Below are 21002 nucleotides of genomic sequence, written 5' to 3' on the forward strand. Positions count from 1 at the left end.
TCCGCTCACGCCCCAACATTGTGCAGCCCGCCTCCAGTGGTGTCGCGACAGGCGTGAATGGAGGGACGAATGGAGACGTGTCGTCTTCAGCGATGAGAGTCGCTTCTGCCTTGGTGCCAATGATGGTCGTATGCGTGTTTGGCGCCGTGCAGGTGAGCGCCACAATCAGGACTGCATACGACCGAGGCACACAGGGCCAACACACGGCATCATGGTGTGGGGAGCGATCTCCTACACTGGTCGTACACCACTGGTGATCGTCGAGGGGACACCTAATAGTGCACGGTAAATCCAAACCGTCATCGAACCCATCGTTCTACCATTCCTAGACCGGCAAGGAAACTTGCTGTTCCAACAGGACAATGCACGTCTGCATGTATCCCGTGCCACCCAATGTGCTCTAGAAGGTGTAAGTCAACTACCCTGGCCAGCAAGATCTCCGGATCTGTCCCCCATTGAGCATGTTTGGGACTGGATGAAGCGTCGTCTCACGCGGTCTGCACGTCCAGCACGAACGCTGGTCCAACTGAGGCGCCAGGTGGAAATGGCATGGCAAGCCGTTCCACAGGACTACATCCAGCATCTCTACGATCGTCTCCATGGGAGAATAGCAGCCTGCATTGCTGCGAAAGGTGGATATACACTGTACTAGTGCCGACATTGTGCATGCTCTGTTGCCTGTGTCTATGTGCCTGTGGTTCTGTCAGTGTGATCATGTGATGTATCTGACCCCAGGAATGTGTCAATAAAGTTTCCCCTTCCTGGGACAATGAATTCACGGTGTTCTTATTTCAATTTCCAGGAGTGTAGAAACCTAGTCCCAACAGGGAATCACATAGCGCTCTTAGAAAAAAGTGTTCCGAGACTGTTACCTGAAATGCTCCTCCATGATACTGACAAGAGGGAGATTGAGTTAATAATTAAATCACTAAAGACCAAGAACTCTCATGGATATGACGGGGTATCTAGCAGAATACTGAAGGATTGTTCTATGTATGTTAGCCCAGTACTTAGCCATATCTGTAACTTTTCCTTTAGGAGTGGTCGGTTTCCTGACCGATTAAAGTACTCGGTAGTGAAGCCACTTTATAAAAAGTGAGACATTGATAATGTTGACAATTTTAGACTATTTCTATGCCATCGGTGTTTGCTAAAGTTATCGAGAAGGTTGTATATACAAGGTTACTTTTAAATTCACATAATTTGCTGTCAAATGTTCAGTTTGGTTTTAGAAATGGTTTAACAACTGAAAATGCTATATTCTCTTTTCTCTGTGAGGTTTTGGAAGGATTAAATAAAAGGTTGCGAACGCTAGGTGTTTTCTTTGATTTAATGAAGGCTTTTGACTGTGTTGACCACAAAATATTACTGCAGAAGTTGGACCATTATGGAATAAGGGGAGTAGCTTACAATTGGTTCGCCTCTTACTTTAAGAACAGAAAGCAGAGGGTAATTCTCCGCAATATTGAGAGTGGTAGTGATGTTCAGTCCCAATGGGGCACTGTTAAGTGGGGCATTCCCCAAGGGTCGGTGCTGGGGCCACTGCTGTTTCTTATTTATATAAATGATATGCCTTCTAGTATTACAGGTGATTCAAAAATATTTCTGTTCGCTGATGACACCAGCTTGATAGTGAAGGATCTTGTGTGTAATATTGAAACAGTAACAAATAATGTAGTTCATGAAATAAGTTCATGGCTTGTGGAAAATAATTTGATGCTAAATCACAGTAAGACTCACTTTTTACAGTTTCTAACTCACAATTCAACAAGAACCGATATTTTGATCAGACTGGGCATATTATAAGCGAGACGGAACAGTTCAAATTCCTAGGCATTCGGATAGATAGTAAGCTGTTGTGGAAAGCCCATGACCAGGATCTTGTTCAGAAGCTAAATGCTGCTTTATTTACCATTAGAACAGTATCTGAAATAAGTGATACTTCAACACGAAAAGTAGTCTACTTCGCATATTTTCATACGCTTATGTCATATGGCATTATTTTTTGGGGTGATTCTTCTGATTCAAAAAGGGTATTTTTAGCTCAAAAATGGGCTGTTCGAGCTATATGTGGTGTAAGTTCGAGAACCTCTTGTCGACCCCTATTCAAAAATCAGGGAAGTCTGACACTGCCCTCACAGTATATATTTTCTTTAATGTCGTTTGTTGTTAGCAATATTAGCCTATTCCCAAGAGTTAGCAGCTTTCACTCAGTTAATACTAGGCAGAAATCAAATCTGCATGTAGAATGCACTTCCTTGACTCTTGTACAGAAAGGAGTGCAGTATTCTGCTGCATCCATTTTCAATAAGCTACCACAAGAACTCAAAAAGCTTAGCAGTAGCCCAAACTCTTTTAAGTCTAAACTGAAGAGTTTCTTCATGGCTCACTCTGTCTATTCTGTCAAGGAGCTCCTGGAAGAGCTAAAAAATTAGGCAAATTACAGTGTTACATTGTTGATTGTCTTCATTTAAACTTACGACTTGTCACCTGAATATGTTTTTTTATATTTTATTTTATCTGTTTCTAATATCGTGTTATAATTTCATGTATTGATTCGTTCCATGACCTTGGAGACTTCTCCTTAATTTGGTCCCACAGAACAATAAATAAATAAATAAAATAAAAGAGTAAGGTGGCTAGGTGCAGTCAGGAGGTTAGACAGAGGGAGAGGGGGAAGGGTTAATTGAAAAGGAGAGAAGTAAGAAGACTTAGGGTGCACTGACTGGAATGGGAACTAGGAAGAGACTAGGGGTACGGAAAATGACTAACAGAAGTTGAGGACAGGAGGGTTACAGGAACATAGGATATATTGCAGGGAGAATTCCTACCTGCATAATTCAGAAAAGCTGGTGTTGGTGGGAAGAATCCAGATGGCTCAGGCTGTAAAGCAGTCACTGAAATGAAGAACAGTAAGTTGGGTGGTATGATCAGCAACAGTATGATCCAGCAGTTTCTTCACCACAGTTTATCAGTGGCCACTCACGCAGACAGACAGCCTGTGTTGGATATCATGCTCACATAGAATACAGCTCAGTGGTTGCAGCTTAGCTTGCAGATCACGTGACTGATTTCACAGGTAGCAAAATTCTCTTGCTATGCAATTTCCGATTCCTGGATCCTATAGCACACAATGAAACTCTTACCCTCCAGGAACTACAGGTGCATGCACATATGCCACCTCAAAAATCTCTCCACCCTATTCACTTCCTACTCCCGCCTTAGACTACCACTATCCACCACCTCTACAAAATCTCCAAACCTGCCCCACTGCCCCTCATAGCTGATAAATCCTGGCTCACAGACCTATTACATTTAGCCCACCCTCCAAAACTCCCTCCCACAACAACACAGAATCCAGAACATAAACAGACCTGAAACACAGTAATGAACATTTCCTCCAAAAGCTTTACCCCCACAGAAGTATCAGTCATTTTGAAAGGCCTTTTGCCCCACTCCCAAATTCAATGATGCAGGACTTCTTAAAGAACTTCTCTCCTTCTCCCGGTCCCTACAGTGGAAACTCTTTTTTGCCACCAACCCTACCAATCAGAATCAATCAAGGACCAATGTTAAATCCTGACTGACTCAGTTCGCTCCTCCACCCAACTGTGATCCACCCCCACTGCCCCCAAATCACCCCCAGTTAACTTTCCAGAATTTCTTAACCTTGAACCTTGCCTCATCATCATTTCCCAAATCTCTCAAAATATAAACTAACCTTACATCTGTGGAAAAAACCACAATCCACCATCCAAAAACTGATTTCGACATTATGATTCTACCTGCTGACAAAGGCTCCACCACTCTTGTTTTGAACTGCAAGGATTACCTGGCAGAAGGACCCCACCAGCTGTCAAATCCATCCACCTACACACCCTGCCAAGTGACCCCACTGCAGAAATCCAGCAGAATCTCCAGTCTCTTCTCAAATCCTTAGGCCCATCTCTGTCCTCACCCATACCACTTCCCACTCTCCTTCCTTCTATGTGCTTCCAAAAGTCCATAAACACAACCACCCAGGATGCCTCCTTGTTGCCATTTACTGTGCTCTCACTGAAAGAATCTCTGCTCTCATAGACCAACACTTTCAGCACCCACAACCTACCCCCCTATATGAAAGATACCAACAATTTCATCCACAAACTCTCCACAATTCCTGTTCCTTTAGTACATAACACATTGAGCATCACTACTGATGTCATCTCCCTTTACACTAACATCCCTAATGCCCATAGCCTTACTGCTGTTGAACAATACCTTTCCCAATGCCTGACAGGTTCAAAACCAACAACCTCCTTCCTAGTCACCATGACCAACTATATCCTCACCCACAATTGTTTCTCCTTTGAAGATATTACCTACACACAAATTCCGGGTATGGCCATGGGCATCCGAATGGCACCATACTATGCCAACCTATTCATGGGACATCTAGAGGCAGCCTTCCTAAACACCCAGAATCCCAAACCTCTCACCTGGTTCAGATTCACTGATGACTTCTTCATGATCCAGATCAAAGACCAAGACATCTTATCCACATTCTTCCATAACCTCAACACTTTCTTCCCCATTCACTTCACCTGGTCCTACTCAACCCAAAAAACCCACTTCCTCAACGTTGACATCCACATCAAAGATGGCTATATCAGTACCCCTGTGAATATTAAACCTACTAACCACCAGCAATACCTCCACTTCGATAGCTGCCACCCGTTCCATACCAAGAAGTCCGTTCCATATACCCTAGCCTTCCCTGGCCACCACATTTGTAGTGACAAGCAGCCCCTCTCAAAATACACTAAGAGTCTCACCGAGGCCTTCACAGACTGTAATTACCCTCACAACATTGTACAAAAACAGATCTACTATGCCTCTTCTTTCCTGTCACCAACCACCTTCCAAAGTCCCACTCTCCATCCACAGAGGAGCATTCACCTTGTGACAAAGCAAGCTGGGATCTTTTTACTTCCTCTCTTGTTTTGCCATCTGACTCCTTAAATTGATTTTTTTTTCATTTTTGACTAATTATCATTAACATACATGAGTATAATCTGCATTTTCATGAAAGAGAAAGGCTGGCCCTCAGTTTTCAAGAGTATAGCACCTGATCTAATTTTGTGCTTAGTTTTGCATATGTAAAATTTCCTGATTTATTTTGACTATTCCTAGTTAATATCTTTCATTATAGGGTGAAACCAGTAATTTTTTCATAACTTAAATTCTATTGTTGACCTACAAACAAGTACATATTCTGTAATAATGATAAAACATTTGGAAAAAAATCACTAGGATTCTTAAAGTATTTATTTGGTTCTATTCGAAAACATGTTAGCAAAGCCAGTTCTACTCAAGAGGATGTCGTTATCAGGAGAAAGAGACTTAGAGAAAGCTTTCGACAATGTTGACTGGAATACTCTCTTTCAAATTCTAAAGGTGGCAGGGGTAAAATACAGGGAGCGAAAGGCTATTTACAATTTGTACAGAAACCAGATCGCAGTTATAAGAGTTGAGGGGCATGAAAGGGAAGCAGCAGTTGGGGAGGGAGTGAGACAGGGTTGTAGCCTCTCCCCGATGTTATTCAATCTGTATATTGAGCAAGCAGTAAAGGAAACAAAGGAAAAATTTGGAGTAGGTATTAAAATCCATGGAGAAGAAATAAAAACGTTGAGGTTCGCCAATGACATTGTAATTCTGCCAGAGACAGCAAAGGGCTTGGAAGAGCAGTTGAACGGAATGGACAGTGTCTTGAAAGGAGGATATAAGATGAACATCAACAAAAGCAAAACGAGGATAATGGAATGTAGTCGAATTAAATCGGGTGATGCTGAGGGAATTAGATTAGGAAATGAGACACTTAAAGTAGTAAAGGAGTTTTGCTATTTGGGGAGCAAAATAACTGATGATGGTTGAAGTAGAGAGGATATAAAATGTAGACTGGCAATGGCAAGGAAAGCGTTTCTGAAGAAGAGAAATTTGTTAACATCGAGTACAGATTTAAGTGTCAGGAAGTCGTTTCTGAAAGTATTTGTATGGAGTGTAGCCATGTATGGAAGTGAAACATGGACGATAAATAGTTTGGACAAGAAGAGAATAGAAGGTTTCGAAATGTGGTGCTACTGAAGAGTGCTGAAGATTAGATGGGTAGATCACATAATTAATGAGGAGGTATTGAACAGAATTGGAGAGAAGAGGAGTTTGTGGCACAACTTGACAAGAACAAGACCGATTGGTAGGACATGTTCTGAAGCATCAAGGGATCACAAATTTAGCATTGGAGGCCAGCGTGGACGGTAAAAATCGTAGAGGGAGACCAAGAGATGATTACACTAAGCAGATTCAGAAGGATGTAGGTTGCAGTAAGTACTGGGAGATGAAGAAGCTTGCACAGGATAGAGTAGCATGGAGAGCTGCATCAAACCAGTCTCAGGACTGAAAACAACAACAACAACAACAACAAACAAATAATTTGGCTTAACCCTCGTGGTAGAAGAAACTGTTAAAAAGAGCCAATTTTTAAATGTATTCAGTTAATTTAAAGAGTTATGTTTAATTGTAATTTCTGTAAATTAAACATCAAACAATGTTACAGTTTCAGTACCTATTACTGTGGTGATGTATAAAGGCCCAATTTTTGGTCTCGAGTCAGTCAGTCCACAGCCGATTTTCAGACAAGAAACCCTTGCTGGTGAGGTCAACAACAATGCATCAACTTAACTGAGAAATAAGTGTAATTCAAATGGACACCGACAGTGCCTGTTCAATACGTACCGTATTATTCTGCAAGAACTGTGAACTGTTCCTGTAACAAACCCAGATGCAAGACCTGTCCCATACATCCTCTCACAACCATCTACTTCAGTCCAGTCACAAACATCATCTATCCCGTCAAAGGCAGGGCTACCTGCGAAACCAGTCATGTGATCTACTATCTAAGCTACAACACTTGAGCTGCATTCTACATGTGCATGACAACCAACAAGCTATCTGACCGCATGAATGGCCACCAACAAACTGCAGCCAAGGAACAGCTGGACCACCGCGTTGCTGAGCGCACTACCCAACATGATTTTCTTCATTTCAATGACTGCTTCACAGCCTGAGCCATCTGGATTCTTCCGACCAATATCTGCTTTTCTGAATTGCGCCGATGGGAACTCTCCCTGCAATGTATCCCACATTCCTGAAGCCTTACTGGCCTCAACTTTCATTACTCATCGTCCTTACCTATCTAGCCCCTTACCTGTTCCCATTCCAACACTACACAGCCCTCTATTCCACCAACGTACCCTCAGTCTTTTTACTTTTCTCCTTTTCTGCTACACCCCTTTTCCCTCACCCTCTACCCAACCTCCCGACTGCACCTAGCTTCACTACCCTCTCTCCACCTCGCACCTGTACACTCCCACAAGCACCACTTTGCCATCCCCCACTCCTACCCTGCTATCCTCCCCCTCCTGCCCCAGCCTCCTCCCCTCTTCACTGCCAAAGACTGTGTCATGTGTGCGTGTGTGTGTGTGTGGGGGGGGGGGGGGGGCCACGCGTGCGCATGTTGTCCATTTCCGATGAAGGCCTTGTTGGTTGAAATCTCACTTTCTGACAGCTATGGTGAGTAGCAGTTACCTTTTTCATAATATTGATACAATCCATCCCGGATTTTCCACTGTTTGTTTTTATCTAAGCCTTATTTACTGTTGTTCTCTATGGTACTGCTGGCAATTCCTGCCTCTATGTTTGAAGATCAAGTATTTACACTGATGTCATGTATGATTTTTTTTTTTAAAAAAAACCTCCATTGCCTTAGCGAGTATCACAGTCCACCCAACTTTTATATTTATATAAGTTAAGCTCTCATTTTATTGCTATTAACTGAAATGTCAGAGAGTGGTCTATTTGTGTTATCTAGTTCAATGGGCATCTTAAACATCTGAGTTTACTTCCAGGAAATAATGCAGTTTCTATCACTGATGTCTGTGGGAACATGACAAATTACTGTTTTTGTTTTTAATGTGTTTGAAAAGTGTTTTATGTGATAACTTTGACATAATTATATTATAACTCTTTGGAATAAAACAAGAAAAGAAGAAGTTTGTTATTCCATGGTGATTTTAATTAAAGTTTCTTGGTGTGCAAGATTAGAAAATAAAATAAATTGAAAATGCAATTAAACTGAGTCCTTAATGAATCCAAAGAGCAATAAACTGGTGACCCCAACATGATCAGTACGACAATGACATTTTCAAAGTAACTGCAGTCAAATTTTCACGAATTTTTTAACCTGAATTCATCGCATATGGTGTTTAAAAAATATGCAAAATGTCAACAGTAAATGAACCTGAAGGTAATAATCCTGAATGCAAACTGGAAATTGATAAGGTAAGCATTAAGCTACCGTCATTTTGGGTGGAAAAACCAGACATCCACTTTTGTCAAGCCAACACACAATTTGCAATTGCTGGTATAATTACTGAGGTGACGAAGTCAACTATTTGCTTGCTCAGCTGGAGTCAAAATTTGTTGAAAATGTCTGTGATCTAGTTAAAAGTGACAAGAACAATAAATATTCTCTTGCAAAAGAACAACTTTTGACCATCTTTAAAGAAAGTGAAGAGCATCAAATTAAAAAAAAATCTTGAGTGGTTTAGAACTGTGTGACGAAGCCTAGCTAATTATTAAGAAAAATCCGGGGCTTTGCTGATACTAATGTGTCAATGAAGCTTTTGAAAAAACTTTGGCTTGACAAACTTCCTAGTAGCATAGAATGTATTTTAGTTATATCTCACGAAACAGTGGATAAGATTGCTCAAATGACAGATCATATGATTGAAATGCACTCTGTTGAAGAGGCTGAAACTGCATCAGTTCAGTCCATTCTTTCAACATCACAATCCATGTCAGACCAAGATCTTCTCTTAACAACTGAAGAAATGGAAAATGAGATAAAAATGCTTTGCAAAGCAAGCATGCAAGATCGCGTAGTGAAGTAGAGCAAAACAGAAAATACTGCTATCATCATTTTAAATTTGACACATGCTGTAAGCCTGAAAAATGCGTTCAGCCTTGTCAGTGATCAAACAAGGAAAACTAGAAATGATAGACGTAACAGCATCTGAGTGTTCTACCCCAGTACTCACATCCATTTTTTTATACACCTGCATCTCCTCTACTTAGCAAGCAATGACCTATCTTCATGTTAGATTATATAATTCATAATCAGCGTTCAAGACAGATAAAGACATTGTTTATCCACAACATTTCATCAACAAATTCCGTTACAAAATATCATGGCAAGGAAATGTTGAACAGGCTGTGTGCCCAGAAATAATATGTTCTACAGATGTATCACAGAATTCTTTTCAACTAAGAATTACCTGAATCACAGATCCAGGGAGACTGTGGAAGTTAATGTGTGTTGTATTAATTTCAGGTTTAGAAAGCAAGAATATACTGTTAACTGTGGAGGCTACTGGACCAGAACAACTAACTGGAAATATAGGAACTGTCTGGAGATGGAAGAAGAATTATTTTAAATATTTCAAGTACATGGATCCCACAGAGTTACAGTAGAATTACTTACCAACTGACATCCTATTGGCATCAATCCTCTCATCCCTAGTGACATCAATTTGCAAAGAATCATCACCAAGTGATTTCATGTCATCGACTGTCATGTAACGGTACTGCTGATGATCATTCATTCCTGGATCTTCACCTATGAGATTTAAAAATAATGACATAATACAGAAAACTAGATTATTTACAAAAAACTAGTTTATTTATACTAATGCAAAAATCTAGGTCATACTGTAATAATTAACATACATGGCAGATGAGAGAGCACAGTTTTGGAAAATCATTTTTGTCATTTATAACACATGAAAATGGTCTGAATAACAATTACTTCAGCATTTGTTGCAAAGGTATTGCATATGGAGATGGAAAGCTGACTTAAAGTGGGAAATCTTCCCCAATGCAAGTTTAAATGTAGTATCTTGTATTTCACATTCCAAACTTTCCGTTATCCAAAGGCTTTTCCTCAACTCATAATTGTTAAGCTGAACATTACAACACACAAATTGCAATAGCATCATTCCCCAGAAAAGTATCCAGGATTCTTACAATGATTTAAGATGAAGGGCTGGATAACAGACAGTTATTTTATTCTGTTTAGCGTGATACGTATTTCATAGTTGCATTATCATGTGATAGTGTGTGGCTGTGGAATGGTTCAAAACATTTAATTCATTATTATGTTCATATCACTAACAATCACAGAGGTTAGAAATACAAATTCATAAAGTATCTAAACATAGAGATTGATGTATAAAGCACAAAGACAATTTTTACAGAACACAAGCAATGAGATTTACAAGGTGTACTTAAAGCAACAAGAAATATTAAAATGGGAACACAAAGACACATATAGGAAATGGTCTTAGCTGTCTCTGTTGAAGAATTCATCTAGAGAATATTAACTGTTTTCATGTGAAACTCCTTTAATTACTTTTAAACGATCAGTTATTGTAGGATCTTAATATTACTTAGAAGTGACTTGAAGATTCCTGTGCTATGGTACATTAACCCTTTTTGCACTAAAAACACATTCGTCAGATCACCATGTATGATACATTTACTTCTTGTGTTATGAAGGTGATATGACTCACTCGCTTCACATTGTGAAGGACTGTGAAGCATGGACATCATGACTAAAAAGAGATATTGTGAGGTAGTGATTAATTTCCCTCCTTGCTTCAAGAAGATAATGAGATGGCATTCTCGAAGGCACTGCATACACAATTCTAATTGTATTTTTTGAATGGTACAGACTTTTCTGATATTGATTAATTGCCCCAGAAGGTGATTCCTTAACACATCAGTGAATGGATGTAGTCAAAACAGGCAGTTTTGAGACACGGAGGTCTCTAATTTTCAGATGGCAAATGTTGCTACACTAAGCCTTTTCAAGGTTTGGAGAATTTGGTGTTCCTGGTTAAGTCTGTTACGCATATGGATGCCAAAGAATTTCTAACATTGTACCTTCTGTATGTGTTGGCTCTCATGTGCAATATTAATCTCCTGTGGGCATTTGTGATCAGAATGGAATGGGGTGTAATTGGTTTTGTTGAGATTTATTGCTAGAGAATTTACTGCATACTAGTTCAGAACATCTTCAAGTTATTAGTTGGCCATTAAACTCTTAAGTTGGTGGATGTTTTATTGTCTATTTGAATGCTTGTGTCAATTGCAAACATTGGGAAGTCATTTGTTTTATTGCGGACAGAGGTAGGTCATTGACACATATAGGAAATATCATGTAACTAAGGACAAAACCTTGCGGGACTTCGTAACATACCATTCCCCAGTTGGGCTCTATCCCTCAAACCTGCATGTTGTTTCCATATAACACTATTCTCTATTTTCTGTCTCGTAGATAGAATTTTAGCTAATCTCCCACTTGCTCTCAGATTCAATAACGGTGCACTTTTTCTGTAAGTATCCTATCATATCATCAATATAGTCAAAATTCTTAGACAGGTTACAAAATATGCAAACAGGCAACAATATATTCTTATCAAGGCAAACCAAAACATTATTTTTAAATGAAAACCTGACTTCAGTTGCAGAGATACATGTTCAGAATCCAAACTGGTCTTTGCTAATTATGTGGAAGTTGTCAGGGTGACTTACAATCCTTATGGCACACATTCATTTTTCAAAGACTTTAGAAAATTCAGTCAAAGGGAGATAGGGTAATAATTTATAGCATCTATTGCATCGCCTTTTTTGTAGTGGGATTTCACAATAGAATATTTCATCCTGTTGGACAACATACCTTGACTGAAGGAGGTACTGAATATATGAGCTATAACTTTACTTAACTGATTACAGCAGTCTTTTAGCAGCTAGGCTGAAATATTGTCACCATTTGTTGAGATTTGCTTTTTAAATAAATGATGGATTTCCTTAATTCCTGTACTGTTTTAGGGGTTATACCTATCATCTCTACAGAATGAGGGAAATGTTCTTTCAGTATTTTAATCACCATTTCTAAGGAGCCATCATCACTTACAAATCACCCATTAAAGATTGTTGCCACTGACTCAGTCTCTCTGCATATTTGCTTATCTTCAATGTTCAGAACTAGGTTTTGGATCCTACTGCAGCAATTTACACTAGCCTCACTCCTTATGACTTTCCATACTGTTTTGATATTGTTATTAAACTTATTAATTCTGGAGGACAAATACAAACTTTTAGACTTCTGAATAACTTCACTTAATATTTTACAATAATGTTATAATGACTTAACTGGGAGTGGTTATCGAATTTTTTGATCCAATGTACAGCTCTCACTTTCTTTAGCATGAAGTCTTTACAGAAGTAAAGTGAGTGACACACTGATAAAATATTCTTTATTTAATGGGAAAAGAAGATGACAGTGGCCACTCTGAATGAAATTTCTTTGAAGTTTACAAATCTCCTCAAGATGACAAGCACATAATCTGTCAGGAGACTGTCTTCCTATATTAATGTCTTCACCTACCGAGGATTTGCAATGTTATGAACTTTTCATAATTCTGTGCACTGCTATTGGAAAAAATCTGATTTCATCACAAAATAAATACATCTCACCTCACTATATATTTTTCAGCATGGAACTTTCATTCTACAATGAACTGCACACCGTAATGACATTTCACATCATATTAAAATAATATGGTGGGCCTCGCCTAAATGTTTGTCATTCACAGAAAACATTCTATGAAGTGATTCATTTGTGGGCCAACTAAAAGCTTCAATTTACCATGATTCTGTTCTACTTGACTTATATTTTGCTCATGAGTGAAATGTAACAGCAAGGGCAAGGTAGTGGATTGAGAGAGAGCTAGTGTGACATATTCTTGGGGTATGTTGCTCAAAAGAATTGCCTTAAAACAAAGGATGGGGGATTAGAGGGCATAATCTCAACAACACTATTAGCGATATAAAACACAGACCCATGGTAGAAGAATATAATGAAAACTTTACGAACTTCCAGCATGCTGGAGCAGCTTGGGTCAGCAACTTCTGTCAATCAATATAACAAAAAAACAGTTCAAGTTGCAAATATTTTATTTTTCATTTGATGACTAGTTCTTGGCTGAGACCCATTTTCAAATCAACATAACAAAGTAATCAACATAACCAAGTCAAAAATGGCATTTCTGAAGATGTAAAAAAAAAAGAGAATGTATGTTACACATTTTTTGACATCTTCAGAAATTCCATTTTCGACATTGTTATGTTGATTTGAAAATGGGTCTCAGCCCGAAACAAGTCACTGAATGAAAAATAAAATATTTGCAACTTGGACTGGTTTTTCGTCCTACTGGATAATGGTTCATGGTGTGGGTTCCTGTAGTCATGTCCTAGTTCATGAACCACGGGCAACATATGAGTGGCCAAGTAAGTGGTCCCGACAGGTGGGATACCAGTTACTTTGGAATAAGGCTGGGCATCTCGGACATATTCTGAGTCGTGGTCACCTTTGTGCTCATACAGCAAAGACTACCAAATCCACCGGTTAGTCCCTCAGCCGTTAGGGGTAAAACCCAGTGGGACTCGGGGCAAGTAAGGCTAGCAACCTGCTTCCCTGGTACTTTAAATATGATGCTGGCAACAATCAGAGCAAAATGACTCGGACCTTTGGAGGTGACGGAGTCCCACCTCTAACTGACAAACCAGGGACTCCTAAGATACGACTTGGCAAACAAATGGTAATGAGATGGGGAGCTATTAATATCAATAGCGGCTACTCTGGGAAGAAGGTAGAGCTGGCAGAGGCTGCAAGTAAGATGGGGCTGGACGTTTTAGCTGTTAGTGACATTCGGATAAGGGGTGAGAAAGAAGAGGAAGTGGGAGAATACAAGGTCTACCTGTCAGGAGTCAAAGCAGGAATAGCACAATGGGGTGTAGGGCTTTACATCAGGAAAGAAATGGAACCCAGTGTAGTTGCAATAAGGTATGTAAACGAACGACTGATGTGGATAGATTTGACAGTGTCTAGCAAGAAAATTAGGATTGTGTCAGTATATTCGCATTGTGAAGGGACAGATCAAGATAAGATGGATAGTTTTTATGAGGCACTCAGTGATGTAGTTGTTAGAGTAAAGGACAAGGACAGTGTTCTGCTCATGGGTGATTTTAACGCCAGGATTGGAAATCGAACAGAAGGGTATGAAAAGGTTATGGGTAAATCTGGAGAGGATATGGAGGCCAACAGGAACGGGAAACAACTCTTGGATTTCTGTGCCAGTATGGGCTTAGTAATCACAAACTCCTTTTTTAAACATAAGAACATTCACTGGTATACTTGGGAAGGCTGGGGAACCAGATCTGTCATTGACTATATAATAACAGATCAGGAATTCAGGAAGGCTGTGAGGGACACACGTGTATTCAGGGGATTCTTTGATGACACTGATCATTATTTAATCTGCAGTGAAATTGGGATTGTGAGGCCGAAAGTGCAGGAGGTCAGGTTCATATGTAGGAGGATAAGAGTGGAGAAACTTCAGGATAAGGAAATCAGGCACAAGTACATAACAGCGATCTCAGAAAGGTACCAGTTAGTTGAATGTAGTCAATTACAGTCATTGGAAAAGGAATGGACAAGGTACAGGGACACAGTACTAGAAGTGGCTAAAGAATGTCTTGGAACAGTAGTGTGTAAAAGTAGGATGAAGCAAACAGCTTGGTGGAATGATACAGTCAAGGCAGCCTGTAAAAGGAAAAAGAAGGCGTATCAAAAATGGCTACATACCAGAACCCAGGTAGACAGAGAAAGTTATGTTGAAGAAAGAAACAAAACCAAACAGATAATTGCAGCATCCAAGAAGAAATAGTGGGAAGACTTTGGAAACAGGTTGGAGACTATGGGTCAAGCTGCTGGAAAACCATTCTGGAGTGTAATTAGCAGTCTTCGAAAGGGAGGTAAGAAGGAAATGACAAGTATTTTGGACAGGTCAGGAAAACTGCTGGTGAATCCTGTGGATGCCTTGGGCAGATGGAGGGAGTATTTTGAAGAGTTGCTCAATGTAGATGAAAATGCGATCAGTAATGTTTCAGATTTCGAGGTAGAATGGGATAGGAATGATGATGGAAATAGGATCACATTTGAGGAAGTGGAAAAAATGGTCAATAGATTGCAGTGCAATAAAGCGGCTGGGGTGGATGAAATTAAGTCGGAACTCATCAAATACAGTGGAATGTCAGGTCTTAAATGGCTACACAGGATAATTGAAATGGCCTGGGAGTCGGGACAGGTTCCATCAGACTGGACAAAAGCAGTAATCACACAAATCTTTAAACATGGAAACAGGAAAGATTGTAACAACTACAGAGGTATCTCTTTAATCAGCGTAGTGGGTAAAATCTTCGCAGGTATTGTTGAAAGGAAAGTGCAAGTATTAGTTGAGGACCAATTGGATGAAAATCAGTGTGGGTTTAGGCCTCTTGGAGGTTGTCAGGACCAGATCTTTAGCTTACGGCAAATAATGGAGAAGTTTTATGAGTGGAACAGGGAATTGTATCTATGCTTTATAGATCTAGAAAAGGCATATGACCGGGTTCCTAGGAGGAAGTTATTGTCTGTTCTACAAGATTATGGAGTAGGAGGCAAACTTTTGCAAGCAATTAAAGGTCTTTACATGGATAGTCAGGCAGCAGTTAGAGTTGACGGTAAATTGAGTTCATGGTTCAGAGTAGTTTCAGGGGTAAGACAAGGCTGCAACCTGTCTCCACTGTTGTTCATATTATTTATGGATCATATGCTGAAAACAATAGACTGGCTGGGTGAGATTAAGATATGTGAACACAAAATAAGCAGTCTTGCATATGTGGATAACTTAGTTGTGATGGCAGATTCGATTGAAAGTTTGCAAAGTAATATTTCAGAGCTAGATCAGAAATGTAAGGACTATGGTATGAAGATTAGCATCTCCAAAACGAAAGTAATGTCAGTGGGAAAGAAATATAAACGGATTGAGTGCCAAATAGGATGAACAAAGTTAGAACAGGTGGATGGTTTCAAGTACTTAGGATGCATATTCTCACAGGATGGCAACATAGTGAAAGAACTGGAAGCAAGGTGTAATAAAGCTAATGCAGTGAGCGCTCAGCTACGATCTACTCTCTTCTGCAAGAAGGAAGTCAGTACCAAGACTAAGTTATCTGTGCACCGTTCAATCTTTCGACCAACTTTGTTGTATGGGAGCGAAAGCTGGGTGGATTCAGGTTACCTTATCAACAAGGTTGAGGTTACAGATATGAAAGTAGCTAGGATGATTGCAGGTACTAGTAGATGGAAACAATGGCAGGAGGGTGTCCACAATGAGGAAATCAAAGAAAAACTGGGAATGAACTCTATAGATGTAGCAGTCAGGGCGAACAGTCTTAGATGGTGGGGTCATGTTACACGCATGGGAGAAGCAAGGTTACCCAAGAGACTCATGGATTCAGCAGTAGAGGGTAGGAGGAGTTGGGGCAGACCGAGGAGAAGGTACCTGGATTCGGTTAAGAATGATTTTGAAGTAATAGGTTTAACATCAGAAGAGGCACCAATGTTAGCATTGAATAGGGGATCATGGAGGAACTGTATAGGGGGGGGGGGGGGGGGCTATGCTCCAGACTGAACGCTGCAAGGCATAATCAGTCTTAAATCATGATGGTGATGGTGATGGTGATGGTGATGGCTGGATAATGAAAATTGCCAAGTGTCATGCTTGAGTGAATGCTGCATCCTTCTTTAGTAATAAAAGGTCCTTATGAATTAAGTAAAAGGTGGAGTCACATAACATGACTGTAATCAAAACATAAAATTAGCCACAGTAGTGTACTATATCAAGGCACAGCTAACTGAAACCCACATTGCACAGTTCAGTATTCAGAAAATAGACCCATATTCTTGTGGCAGGAAACACATCTTCAATAGAACTTATCAAAATAGGAAATCTGCAAGTGATTGAGAGATTTAGAAACACACAAAAAAGAATTTCTTAATTTTTAACACAAGTAATAACAGCATAATTACCTGTTCTTGTACTCTCATCGTGAGTCATTAGATAATGGAACAAATCAAGAAATGTAGTCTGCAAAAGCAGGAAATTATCTCTGATGCACACAAACACAACAGCAGCATATATGTGCACAGAAATACTGTTACATGAAACAGACTCACCAGACAAAATAGTGCCAAACCTATAAATCATTACACTGTTATATAATCTGTAGAACCATAACTTAGCTTTAATATTGTGCAAAAACTTTCTCTATTCAAATGAGACAGATTTTGACTCAGAAAACAAATACACCCAGACAGAAATAATTCTCATATGAAACACTATGTTTGGAGCGTAAGTGGAGGTTCTCCCAAATACAGCTCTGGTCGAAGTGCTCTATTTCCCATTACACCAATTACAAAAGTGTGGAATGTGACTTTAATATAAACATTTTAAACATGATTTATGCACATGCAGAAGATATTTTTATGGCTCTAAGTTTAATAATTAAAAGTAACTAGAGACAATGTCTGGCTAAACAACTATTTGATAATGCTGTGAAATGAGCAATAAATAGAAGACAAGTTAACAGTTTTCTGCTGCTCACCCTTTGCATCAGATAATTTGTAATATATACTATGGTTAAGTGACGACACATCGTAGATTAAGTATATTTTCTTATTTGACAGAATCCGTTTTGCTAAGGATGCCCACTCAAAATAAACAATTTATTGCTTGTTATGAACAGAACTTTTAAAGCTTTATTTGATTAAAAAATGATTAATTTGGGAATTACATTGGCCTAAAATGATGTTTGCAGTGCCAGCATCTACACAACCCAGCAATATCTGACTACAAGCAACAAGCAAGCTATGAAAATGATTACACCTCTAACCACAAGCCATTATGTAAAAGATAACTACACAGTCTACAAATATGTTCAAGGATAATCACAAGCAGAAAGTGGATAATTAAACAATAGTAATCAGTACATACCAACAGCAAAACTACATGGTTTCTACAGACGTAAGTTTTTTATCCATAACCATCTACTAAAATACTGAAAATTCTCTAAAAATATATCTTTACATAGTGTAAAAAGATGGAAGACAATTACACTTACGTGTATACTGCATTTGACCTTGGTAGTAAGGCAAGTAGACATGTTGGGCATGGGTAGGTTTTCCGTAAACATTCATCGCCATATCCAACACTTCGTCACCACCTGCGAGTTTGGGATAAAGAAGACAGAAAGACCCGCAGTCAACTACCATGCCCGGGATGTAAATAGGGATCCCAATCTGAATAAATCAACTCTTAGGTGTACAAAATGAACTAAAGTTGGCATGTGTCAACATATTTCAACACATATGTTATCTGAATGCACTAAGAGTTAATTCATTCTTGTGGCTTCTGAACACAGCAACAATATAAAAGAATAAGGTACATGATTAGACAGTTACTTCTGTAGAACAAAAAAGCATACTCAGAATAGTTAGTACTGAATGTATAAAACAGAAATTCAGAAGCACTTGTGTTAGACCACAATAGGAGCAGTTAAATTCAAACCAAGTTTAGTTAAGGGAAAGAAGTCACTGTCATGTTTTGATCTGTTACTATTAATGAGAAGTTATGCAGAAGCTCAAAAAAGAAACATCAGAAGAAAGGTAACAATCTTTAGTATTTTATGACATACAGAATGCAACCTTTCATGAAGTTTACTCTTTCTATGAAATGTTATAAATATCAACAGGGAGCTGTGCATCATAATTCAATAGTGGCCAATGTTAAAATCTTACAATTTTACAGTTAGATCAATCTACATTCCAATGCACACCAACACATTCCATGGCATGCAGCAAACAGTTAAGATTTCATCAAGGCGAATGGTAAACAAGTGTTAGGAAATACATAAAGAATAAAGGAATCATAAAAATTTGTAAGAAGGAATACATAATGCTCACATATATGTTAACTTCAAAATGACGAACACAATGCAGTTAACAGAACTGACTACTTCCTCGCCTCTTAGCTTCCAAGCTGAATAGCTCTTCCTTGGAAGCAAGTTGGCTGACTAATTCACCTTTTATGGTAATGGTCTGCTTTCAACCATTATAATACTGGCATTTTTCTGTTGCTTTATATAAATAATCAGCCTTTTCTTAATGTCTTTTGGATCCAATTTAGAATGAAGATTAAGTTCAAAAAATAATTACAAGCCACATAACTTTCTAAAAATTGATAAAGATTATTTTTATTGCTACCATTCTGCCTACTTGGGAAACGTGCCAGTACTATAACTCCAATCAAATTTCAGAACTTGTATCCCTGAAAATTATGAAATAATAATTCTGCCAATCATTACCAGTTAAAGAAGAGAACAAAGTAAAGAACTAATCAAGACTTACGTAAAACTGTCTGTTAGAACTATACAGCTTTTAGTTCTATTGGATCATTTTGCAATATGACCCATAGATAGGTCCTGGATTTTCATTGCTAACTGCAGGAGCCACTCCCCAACTTTTTTCATAATGCTAGGTTTGTACCAGAAATTGTAGCACCCATCGCATATAAAACAATATTAGTAAAAACTAAGTCTTAAAAATCCCTTAGTACCTAATATGTTAGCATTTAGATTACTATTCAATCAATGTTCATAACAAGCCTGACCTGCCACTTCAAATTTAAAAACAGCATTGCTGTTCTTTCAGACACAGATACCACCTTCATGTAGTTAAGGCTAACTGGCCATTGACCTCCTTCTTCTATGCTGTATGCACATGCATTACTCGATCTCTCACGGGACGCAGTAAGATTGTCTGCTGCAGGTAATGAGTGTAATGGGCAGGGGCACTACGAATGTGGTATGTGGACATTAAGTTGGGAATGTGGGTCTCACAGGGAGTGTGCAAGGGATAAATCCCTGCAGTTGCACTATCCTCTGTGTCCTCGGTGGCTCAGATGGATAGAGCATCTGCCATGTAAGCAGGAGATCCCGGGTTCGAGTCCAGGTCGGGGCACACATTTTCAACTGTCCCCGTTGATGTATATCGATGCCTGTCAACAGCTTAGGGTCTTGATTTAATTATCATTTCACACAGAAAGGTAGTCATATTGAGGAGCTTTTTTCAATGCTAGTTCTGTGCTAACCTACTGTGCATGTAGTAAGTGAATAGTACAAACAGATACGCAACACACTTTTCCTTCATTTCTGAACACTGTTTCTCACTTTCAGTTTTTATAATATGTTTTAAGCATTTAGACTAGAGATATGTATATTTTTAAAAATTTGCATTCTATATATTGCAATTTTATTTTATATTGAAACATGGATATCCATGTACCAATGTACTGCATCAAAAGAGCCAGAAAAATATCCTAAATTATTCTGTCTGAGGAGTTAAGAAAGTCAAAATTTATACTCAGATCTGTTCAGTACACTCTAATCAATTATTGTTTCAGTAATGTTGTAAAGATTTTTATATGAACTTTTCACAATTAAGAAAAACATATGAATTTGTCCATCTATTCTTTTTCTTCTTACCATCTGTATTCACAGTACTCTCCTTATCCTAAGGTTTCTTTCCAGAATGGATCTTTTCTTTTCTTTTGCAGCAGAGTGTGTAATGTTTTTGGATTTCCTGGTAAATTAAAACTGCGCACCAACTTGAATACAGAAAACTGCTTTTTTCAGGCAATGCACTCATTGATGTCTTGTTTTAACTTTAATGTCCCTACATTACGAATTTGTGGATTTTTTTTTTTTCAAAGTATGTGTGAGTGTTTAAAGCAAAATGTCATTTATCAGTGTTATATTAATACGTCATCACAATGAAGTCTGCTTTGTACATGTAGAACATCCTAGTTAGCTGCACTTCTCATACAAGTTTTTAGTTTTCATAACAATTCTGTTGGTTGCAAGAGACTCACTCTTATAAATTGCCCTTAAAGAGACATGGCAAC

The 21002-nt window shown here is 38.8% G+C and overlaps 1 protein-coding gene across 8 annotated transcripts in view; it reads right to left on the minus strand.

The window, feature by feature from the left end:
* Positions 1-21002, minus strand: part of LOC126174843 (ankyrin-2-like) — a 310128-nt gene that overhangs the window by 99174 nt on the left and 189952 nt on the right. For 7 of the 8 annotated variants that reach the window (XM_049921257.1, XM_049921291.1, XM_049921248.1 and 4 more), the window contains 2 exons: positions 18163-18264; positions 9578-9712 (listed from right to left, as the gene is read on the minus strand). In XM_049921257.1, coding sequence (XP_049777214.1) covers positions 9578-9712; positions 18163-18264 — 237 coding nt within the window. The remainder of the gene's footprint in view (positions 1-9577; positions 9713-18162; positions 18265-21002) is intronic. The other variant, XM_049921264.1, reaches the window with a different exon arrangement.

This window comes from Schistocerca cancellata, chromosome 1 (assembly GCF_023864275.1).
Source record: "Schistocerca cancellata isolate TAMUIC-IGC-003103 chromosome 1, iqSchCanc2.1, whole genome shotgun sequence".
NCBI classification, from domain to species: Eukaryota; Metazoa; Arthropoda; class Insecta; order Orthoptera; family Acrididae; genus Schistocerca; species Schistocerca cancellata.